Here is a 9,218-nt window from a genome sequence, read left to right as displayed (position 1 = left end):
GGACTATTGTGGGCACCTTAGGATGCCCATGGGGGTCCATTAGACTTCCAGTTTCCAGTTGCTGTCCAGTTTCCCCTGGGTTTGTTTGCCTAATCGAGAAGGAATGCAGGGCACCGCAGCTCTCCAGCCTGGCATTGCTAATGACTTTGCACCCCGGGAAGGACAGGGAATGGGCATGGTGGGGCCATGGCAGGGACTGACATGGGGCGGGTGGCCGGCCCGAGGCCAGCGCTGGCAGAGGGGCTGAGGGTGCTGATGGGCGTGATGACAGGCATGATTGCAGCTTGTCACGTCCGCAGACGAGCCACGGCCCTGCTGGGGAAGCCTGGAGGTGTTTGACCCCTGTACTAACGGGTCCCGTTGCTGCCAGCTGTGCCCAGGCGAGCCGGGCTGCCAGTCTCATCCCTGGAGCCGTGGTACCCGCTGGACACCCCCATCCAGGCACCCTGCAAGGTGGGCTGTTGTGGGCTGAGCAGGGCATGGGACAGGTGGAGCGGCGCTGGGGTGTTTACTTTGACTGTTGTCACCCGGCCAGACGCTGCCGGGAACTGCTGTCCACAGGGACAGGGGTGGGAACGTGCGACAGTGTGCGAGAGCAGGGGTGTGAGAAGGAAAGGCAGGGAGACCGTGAGCGAGAGGATGTGGGCTGGGAGCGGGGTGTCCCCCGAAGGGAAGCGTGTGGGGGGCTGCTGGGTTATCTGAGCGCACGTCCTGATGCGTGCCAGGAAATTGCACACGTGTACACGTAGGCTTGAGGGTGCACGTGGGGTGTGTACACGTGTGCAGTATGGGGACACACACATGTACATATGGGTATGGATGTGCACCCCCTGCCACAGTGCCCAGCAAGGCCTGACTTTGCTGGGGAATGTCATAGCCATGCCAGGGCATGGTGCTGAACAGGTTCCTGGTGCTTGTCCTACCCAGAGAGGGGGCATCTGTGAGTGCCTCACCCACCCCACTCCCAGCCAATACCCCTGGTGAAAAAGCCTCGGGACCATGCACCAGCCAGACCCCTGTGATCCATCACCCTCCCCAGCTCAGAGGGATCCCATGCACCACAACCATCCCGGGGATCTCCAGCTCCCTGAGTCACCTCTGGGTGATGGATGCAGGGGTCAGAGCACACCGCTGAGTGAGGGTCACTAGGGATGGGGTCTGACTGGGCAAGGGTCACCAGCGATGAAGTCCACCTCTGGGAGAGGATTTTTGGTTGCTTTCATACCTGGCTGCCACAGCTGGGAGCAGGACCCCATTACGCCTCATATTCCCTGGGGCTCTCCAGCGGGGTCGCTGACGCCATCCCTTCTGCAGGTACCAGGGCCACCCTCTCCCCCTGGACACGCACAGCTGAGGCGCTGACAACTGAGGCACCGGGAGCCGAGCGCTCAGGCCAGGGGGCAGGTGAGCAGCCACGGAGGGCGCCCAGGGACGCCCTTCCCGCGCCCCGAGCCAAGGGAGGAAGCGGCCGGAGGCAGGAAGCCGTCCCCCGGGCCCGGGGCCCCTGCTGCGATTTTGCTTGAAGGTCAGCGGCGACACAACAGGAAATCGTGCTGCCTCGGCTGGGCGGCCAGGCCGGAGCCGCAGAGCCGCGCCGTGCCGTTCCGGGGCCGTTCCCGGCCTCGGGCACTCCGTCCCGGCTGGGCGGCTCGCGGGGAGCCCGCGCCACCACCGCCCTCCATGGAAGGGGGTGGGAGCCAGGGAGCAGCTGCTGGCCCCAGGGTGGAAGATGCAGGGCCGAAGCCCCCAGCCGAGCATGGAGCTGAACAGTGAGTGCGTGGCTAAAGGGGGGACTGGGGTGCGCAGGAAGGGACAGTGGATATGGTGGCCCCACAGCCAGAGCGTTCCCTGCATGATGAATCCCACAGATGGGCATCAACCCCCAAGGGTGGCTCTGGACTGGTTGGACTTGGCCACTGCCAGCATGCGAGGGCGACTGAGCATCTTTCCATGCCCATCCTAGGGAAACTGGCTGCGCTGAGGGCTTTTGGGGACAGGTGTAGTGCCAGCACAGGCAGCGAGGCAGGAGGATGCACAGAGGGCCTTTGCAGAAGTTGGCAGGATGGGCAGTTGCTTGGCACAGCAGTGTGCCAGCGGCACTGGGGAAGGCAGCTCCGGCAGGGGAGCACTCAGCCAGGGCAGCAGCAAGGAGCAGATGTTCCCTGTGGGACACTGCAGGCCGGGATTCCCCTAAGTGCACATGACGCCTGGAGCTGCTCTTGGCAGGGATCCAGAGGGCTGGCCCTGGTCTGCACAGGGAGTACAGCCCTGCTTCCTTGCCTGGAGCAGGGCTGAAAAACCTGGCAGAGACATGGCCGTGCAGCCCCTTGGCACATACCACTGGCGCAGAAACCCCGTCTCTCCCCAGTGAGCACGGGGCGCGCCTCGCTGGCTGACTGGAGAGCAGCACCAGGCCTTTGCCAGCCTCAGACCTCCCCCTGCACCCCCACCATGGGGCCATCAAGGCCACCAATGGGCTGGGGAGAGGACTTGCCCTTGCAGGTATGGTTCTGGGCTGGCAATGCCCAGGGAGGTGGCACAGTGCACAAGGCAACCCCATCTCCTCCAGGACTGCTCCTCCTCACATCCTTCCTCCTGCACGTGAAAGAGGACCGTGCCAGCCCAACACGGTTGGTCTGTGACAACAGGCTCATCCAGAAGTACATCATGGAGGCCAAGGATATGGAAACGAGAGTGGTGAGGATACAGTCCCCCACAAAACCCAAGGGCAGGGAGACATGCACAGCTCCTGGCATCTCACCTTGACATCTCTGCTCACTAGGGCCAATGCCAGGCATTGCCTGCACTCAGCTGCCCTGCAGTACTGCCCTTGGTGGACTTCACTTTCCAGCAGTGGAAATCCAAATCGGTGAGAGGGGCTGGGAGGAGGGTGCTGGCACCTGTGTGCCAACAGGACTGGTGAAGGAACCTTGGGTTGGCACAAGCACCAGAAATGCTGAACAAGATGCTTGTAGGCATAGCTGGTAGCACAGGGAGGGTACAGAACTCCATCCAGACCTAAGGTGGGCACAGGAAGGAACAAGGCCCTGGCAGTCACTGTCTGCTCCCCCAGAATGAGACCAAGCGGCGGGAGATCCTGTGTGACCTGGCCCTGCTGGTGGGTGCTGCGGCAGGGGCTCAGGGCCAGGTGAGCGAGGAGTGCGGTGCCAGGCAGCTGAGCCAGCTTTACCGACATGCCAACACCTTCTTCCTGCTCCTGCAGACCTTCAGCTGGGAGGTGAGACCTCCCCACATGAGCCAGACCATGTTGGCACAGGTGCCAACTGGGCTGGGTGCAACTGTTTGTCACCCGTCTGTCCCACTCTCGCCCCTCAGGCAGGACACTGGGAGCCCAGCTGCTCCCCACACTCCATGGAGCAGACCCACATCACCAGCATCTTCCTCACCTACCGGCAGCTGGTACAGGGCAAGCTGCGCTTCTTCTTCCACGACCTGGCCAAGGTCTTGTGCAAGCAAGGACAGGGGGACAGCAGAGACCACCCATGTGGTGCCTGCTGAGGATGCACACAGGGTTCACCCCCAGTGTGACGTTGGAGCAATCCTGCTGGACACTAAGCTGTGCTCTGGGTGCCCAGGAAGATGCCCACAGGGAAAGGACTGGGACCTGTTTCTCAAGTCTTTGTTGACCGTGACGCCCATGGAAGCAAACAGTGACACTCACGTGCCAGCAGGCACAGGCCCTGCTCCCACCCAGGCAGGCACCTCTACTGTGAATGCTTTTCGATTAAAGAGCTATTTTTCTAAAGGGTTGTGCATGTTCTTGTGCCCAGGCCCGGGGCAGGAGCCAGCTCCTCTGGGACATGCTCCCAGTTCTGCCCGGCGCCCGCTCCCTCCTGTGGCAGCCACCAGCGCTGCAGCATCCCCCGGCACGGCCCTGTGCAGGGCCTGAGCTGCCACTCCTCCTCTCTGCACCCACCTGCCTCTCCCAGCCCCAGCACACTCCGTGTCCGGAGTGAGGAGAAGAGCCCGGGGCAGATTTGGACTCCTCATAGTGGCAGGGTCCCCTTCCCCCCATGTGCAGGTGTATCCACTCCCTGCCAGCCTCGTCTCTCAGCAAGCAGAGCCAGGTGTAGAAAACATCCCAGTTTAATCAAAACCAGGGCAGCCTGCCTCAGGATGGTTCCTGATGGAACGGTCCCCAGTCCTGACGCGGGCAGGCAGCTGTCCCAGTCTGTCTGTTCCTGGTCAGAGCCAGGGCTGTTGAGCACAGGTAGGTGGAGGTGAGCAGATGCCATCAGGCAAGACTAGAGTACCCAGCATGGTGTCCACTCAGATGCCAGGCACCTCTCTCCTTGCAAACGGAGCTGTGGATCCCAGCAGGAGCCAGAAGACACTGGGATGAGGAGGGGGTCTGCTCCCTCCTCCCCAGCTCTGAAGAGGTCAGGCAGCATGGATGCCGGGGCAGAATGTGGGGTCTCAGGGCTCCAACAGCATGTCTGTGGGGCAGCCCACAGAGGTATCTAGAAGGCCAACTTCTTCATCAGCAGATAAACACGAGAGTCCACCTCAAACCCGTGCAGGTTGTTTGCGTCTCCCTGCAGCCGCATCAGCAGCCCCCCGTAGGACACGTAGGCAGAGCTGGGGTCGGAGAAAAGCAGTCAGAGCAGAGAATCCCATGGGAGACCTGACCTGAGATCCCAGTGCCACCCACACCACCCCAGGGCACTGTCCCACTCCCCCCTTTCCCCCAAAAAGCACTCACAGGCGTGTGGCAGCCTCCGTGGAGGTCTCGTCCCCCTCAATTCGGTACACCTTGCCGTACATCACATACTCAAACTGGTCTGCCCTGCAACAGCACAGCCTGAGGTCAGTGAGGAATCAAACTTGGCTGTTCCCTCAGCTCAGTGTCCTCACAGTCACAGAGTCAATTAAATTGGAAAAGACCTCTGAGGTCAAGTCCAACCTATGACTGAACGCCCCCTCGTCAACTAGACCACAGCACAAGTACCATATCCAGCCTTTCCTTAAACACTTCCATGGACAGTGAGTCCATCACCTCCCTGTGCAGCCCATTCCAATGTTTAATTACCCCTTCTGTGAAGAAATTCCTCTTAATGTCTAACCATAGACATTTAACCTCAGCACTTCACCTTTTCCCTTGTCCATGCTCATTTGGGCAGCAGGGCCCTGTACCTGGATGGCCGGTCATCTGTGGGGTTGTACTCGCCGTCGTCCAGGGTGCCATCCTCATACAAGGTGCTGGCAATGACCAGGCGGAATTTGTCCCCTGTGACGGAGGCCAGAGGAGCAGTGAGAACAGTGAGAGCACAACCAGAGCAGTAGCAGACTCAGCCAGAACTCAGGGTGGTGGCAAAGGGTCACCCTAGCAGGGGGTACTAAATAAGTCCTGCCCATGCTGCCAGTTCTCCAACAGGACTGTGGGGAACATGTCAAAGGTCACACTGGATCCTGTGTCTCCTTGTTCCCCACATCACGGAGGAAACCAGAGCCACAAAGCCACCACTGCTGGTGCTTTCATGGGACACAACTAGGTATTCACTGGGCAATTCCCAGAGGGCAGGTACATTACACCCTGCAGCATCAGTTCCAGCCCTTCTGTGCTTCACTGATGGTAATATTCTGTTTTGCACACGTTTAGTGTATTTAGCTGCAGAGTTAATTTCAGGAGATCTCCCTTAAAACCTGATTATCACCAGCTGAGGCAGCTTCCCCAGACAGCATCTGTGGGGAAAGGGACACAGCTGAGCCCAAATACACACAGGGAGGTGAGCCAGAACCCAGCTCAGCCCCAGCACACTGGGAGTGCCCAAAACTACCTGTGACCTGGGGACAGCACAGGGGCCCAAGGAAACCTGAGGCAGCTTATTCCTTGATCACAGCAATTCCTGGCTCCATCCTCTCTAACCTCGCCCACCCCAGCTGACACCACCCTGTGCCAGCAGCCCGATGGCTTACCGAGGTCCACGGGGTAGATCTGGATGTTCACGTCCAGGATGAGATCCATCTTGAAGGACTCACTCTCGCAGTGCAGGCGCGACACTGGGGAGAGCAGCAGAGTCAGGGGCCAGGACAGAGAAAACCCCCGCCGGCTGGGCGGGCACAGGGCCTCGGGCTGGCACCCAAGCCGCTTCCGGATGGGTTTGGGGATGGATGGCAGAGCCCGGGAGGTGAGGGAGGTGTGCAGAGGCAGGGAGAGAAACACGGTGGGGCGGGGAATGCAAGGCAGCGGGCCCGGCGGGGTGTGGGGGCACAGTGGCCGGGCTGGGGGAGCCCTGGGGCGGCAACACGCGGAGGGGCTGCGCAGGGATGGAGCGCATGGGCCAGCACCGGCGGGAGGGGCGGACGGGGTACCGGGAGAGGCTGTCCGGAGCCCAGCTCACCGCGGTCGAACTTCTTGCCCTCTGGGTCGATGTCCTTCACGTCGAAGATGTCCTCGAAGAGGATCCCGGCCATGGCGGCGGCTCCGCGCCCCGACCCCGCTGCCGGCGCCGCTCCCGCCCGCCGCACACCGATGACGCAACCGCAGCGCCGCGGCGGGGCGGAAGCGGCTTCAGGGTGGGCGGGGCCACCTCGCTGCCAGGACCGCCGGGCTCGCGGGAGCGCGCGCCGCCCTCGTGCCCCGCCCCTTCCCTCCCGCGCGGGGCCGGCAGGGGGCGCTGCGAGGCCGCGGATGGAGCGGCACGGAGCGGGCACGGCAGCGCCCCCTCGCGGCGGCCACGGCGTGTCCCGGGAGGGCTCCGGGATGTCCCCGGGGGTCTGGGATGTCCCGCGGGGCTTTCGCAGGTCGCGTCCCACCCTCGCCGCACGGGACAGAGCGGCTTCACCCGTGCCCTCCGATCGCAGCTGGACATCGGTGTGATGAGCTGCTCGGACTCAGCCGGCGATGGGCCTCGGGGCTGCAGCCCCTACCGGTTTCTTCCTCCTCCCACGGCAGCCACGGCGGGGAGGGACGTGTGACTCCGTCCCCCGTGTCCTGCCGATGAACCGTGAGGGGAGCAGGGGGTTCTGGCACGGCCGCGGGCGGCTCACACGTCGGGCGCCACGGGGTGCTCCATGCCTGGCATCTGGTCGGGAGCTGCCGGTGCGGGTTCAAGAGTTCAGCCCTGTCCCCTCCTTCCCCGAGTGCCCCCACCAGCCTGCCTGAGCCAATGTTTCCCTGGTTCAGAAGGGACGTGGCAGTGGGGACCCTGCACCTGGTTTGGGCAGCGTGTGCCCGCCCAGATGTGGGCTGGTGGAGCGGGCAGGTGTCCCGGTGTGATGGGGACTGGGGAGGGCGGGTGGCACGGCGCCATGTGTGCGTCGCTGCCACCATCTCCCTACGGACCACGAGATCGTGAGCGGGGACATCTATGGGATATGGCTCCCCGTGCGTGACCCTTATGCCTGCAACGAGATGGCTGCGTGGGGACATAGCCCATGATGTGCCCGGGAGCCAGACATCTCCAGGTCGTGGTCCGGGGTGGTACCCAGGGCCCAGGTGCCCCAGCATCCGCACCGGGAGGCCTCTCACAAGATGCCTGTGGTGCCCAGACCCACACAGGTGTGACCTCTCCATGGCATGTCCCCTCCGTGACACGGTGCCAGCGCATCCTCACGCATGCCTGAGGCGCAGGCAGCGGAACGGGACAGTGTGGTGACACGCAGCGGGGACACTAGCGTGAAGGGGGGTGCTGGGGCGAGGGGGCTGGTGGCCCATCGGGGGGGCGTGGGCGGTTCACGGAGGGGTCACCCTGCGGCGGTGGCACTCAGCGGGGACAGTTTTAATGCGCTGGGACGGAACCTCGGCTTCTTCTAATCATCGCCTGGGCGGGCGACGCCCCCAAGCCCCGCAGCCCCCTCCCCACTCTGCCCACTCTGGCTAGGGGAGGGGCACAAGCCTGGTCTCTTCCAGACTGTGGGGGCCATGGACAGGCTCCCCTCTGGCGCAAGGTGCGGGGTGGAGACCCCTGCCCAGAGTCCCTACGCCCCCCTGGCAACCTGCACCACGGGTGCCCCTGTCCGCTTGTCTGGGGTGCAGGACTGGGCTGTTGGGAACCTGGACAACCCTGCTCGAGGGGCTGTGGGGGACACACGGGGCTGTGCAGGTTGCCAGGGGGTGGCAGCAACACACCGATCATGGCAGGATACCCCCAGGGTGTGCTGGAACGGAGGGAGTCCTACCACAGCCAGGCTTACCAGTATGACCAGTTGCCCTTTCCACAATCCTCAGGGTGCTGTCCTGGAGGGACGTGACCTGCCTGGCGGGAATCAGCCGGACGGGGCAGGGTGGTGTGGGGGCCAGGGCTGTTTTTTGGGAAGGGGTCCATGTGTCAGGCCCCTCTGTGTTCAGGGGTACCCATTGGGATCCTGATGTGATTCAGGCTGGAGGGCCAGGGCACAGCTGTGCCCCCTGCTTGGATGCTTTCAGGGCCACTGCAGGGTGACACAAAGGGCTGATCCCACCTGGCTGTCCCTGTGTGCCCCTGCTGAGACCTGGCACACTTGGTGGAGGCCAGCAGGCAGCTGGGACTGTGCTCACCAGCCGGCAAGGCAACCCCCAGGGGTGCTGCTGCCCACCGACCCTGCCAGACGGCACTGCCGTCTGCCTCCCTGCCCTTGCGGGACAGGGCACACCTGAGCCCCGACCCCGGCAGGGTCATGGGCACGCAGCCACCTGCAGGGCCAGATGGGGAAGGGGGAACAGATTTCCAGATGCACCCCAGATGCCACAGGATTAGGGTGGCAGCAGGAGACTGGCACAGCCCTGAACCTCCTGGGTACTGGCTGTGTAGCAGAACCACGGTGCCAAGACCTGTCCTTGTCCCCAAGCCCTCTCCTTGGCCCTGTGCCCACACAACCCTTGGGGCAGGATTGGCCAGGGGGTTATTCGCCCTGGTGTAAATCTGGCCAGGGCTGGCAGAGGATGGGGCACCCTGCTTTTCCCTGCACTCCATGCCCATCTGCCCTGGCTGTGCCGTGTGCCGGCTGCTTCGCTGACCCCGTGCCATGTGCCATGCCATGCCATGCCGTGCTGTGCCACAGGAGCGTGGGTGGCCAGAGGGACTCGTGCCTGGGTAACACCAGCCCTGTGCAGCCGGGGCTGAACAGACGGTCCTGGTGTGGGTGCTGGGGGGGTCAGCTCTGCCTTTGCTGCCGTTGCCCAGGGAGCGCCCGTTTGCCAGCCAGGTGCCTGGCGTCGCCTCCTTATCTGGGATTAAACAAACTCTCCTCAGATCCGGCGCCAGGTGCTGCCCCTG

The 9,218-nt window shown here is 63.2% G+C and overlaps 2 protein-coding genes across 4 annotated transcripts; one reads left to right on the top strand and one right to left on the bottom strand.

Annotated features, from left to right (window-relative positions):
- Positions 1 to 225: 225 nt before the first annotated feature.
- On the top strand, positions 226 to 3,766 carry THPO (thrombopoietin). 3 transcript variants are annotated; one of them, XM_085069164.1, is made up of 6 exons: positions 226 to 453; positions 1,315 to 1,769; positions 1,964 to 2,697; positions 2,783 to 2,869; positions 3,074 to 3,238; positions 3,337 to 3,766. In XM_085069164.1, exons 3-6 carry the CDS (start codon positions 2,452 to 2,454, stop codon positions 3,517 to 3,519), a joined length of 681 nt encoding a protein of 226 aa, XP_084925290.1. In that variant the 5' UTR covers positions 226 to 453; positions 1,315 to 1,769; positions 1,964 to 2,451; the 3' UTR covers positions 3,520 to 3,766. The 3 variants fall into 3 exon arrangements, with proteins under 3 accessions (XP_084925290.1, XP_084925292.1, XP_084925291.1); XM_085069166.1 differs by having other exon boundaries at positions 234 to 453; positions 2,570 to 2,697; XM_085069165.1 differs by lacking the exons at positions 226 to 453; positions 1,315 to 1,769 and having other exon boundaries at positions 1,789 to 2,697.
- Positions 3,767 to 4,091: 325 nt separating this feature from the next.
- On the bottom strand, positions 4,092 to 6,522 carry POLR2H (RNA polymerase II, I and III subunit H). Its single transcript, XM_085069167.1, has 5 exons — positions 6,363 to 6,522; positions 5,938 to 6,021; positions 5,155 to 5,248; positions 4,724 to 4,807; positions 4,092 to 4,599 (listed from the first exon to the last, which is right to left on the bottom strand). Exons 1-5 carry the CDS (start codon positions 6,433 to 6,435, stop codon positions 4,482 to 4,484), a joined length of 453 nt encoding a protein of 150 aa, XP_084925293.1. The 5' UTR covers positions 6,436 to 6,522; the 3' UTR covers positions 4,092 to 4,481.
- Between the last annotated feature and the right edge of the window lie 2,696 nt (positions 6,523 to 9,218).

This window comes from Lichenostomus cassidix, chromosome 9, assembly GCF_008360975.1.
Source record: "Lichenostomus cassidix isolate B80296 chromosome 9, HeHo_3.0, whole genome shotgun sequence".
NCBI classification, from domain to species: Eukaryota; Metazoa; Chordata; class Aves; order Passeriformes; family Meliphagidae; genus Lichenostomus; species Lichenostomus cassidix.
This window is presented reverse-complemented; position numbering and strand designations above follow the sequence as displayed.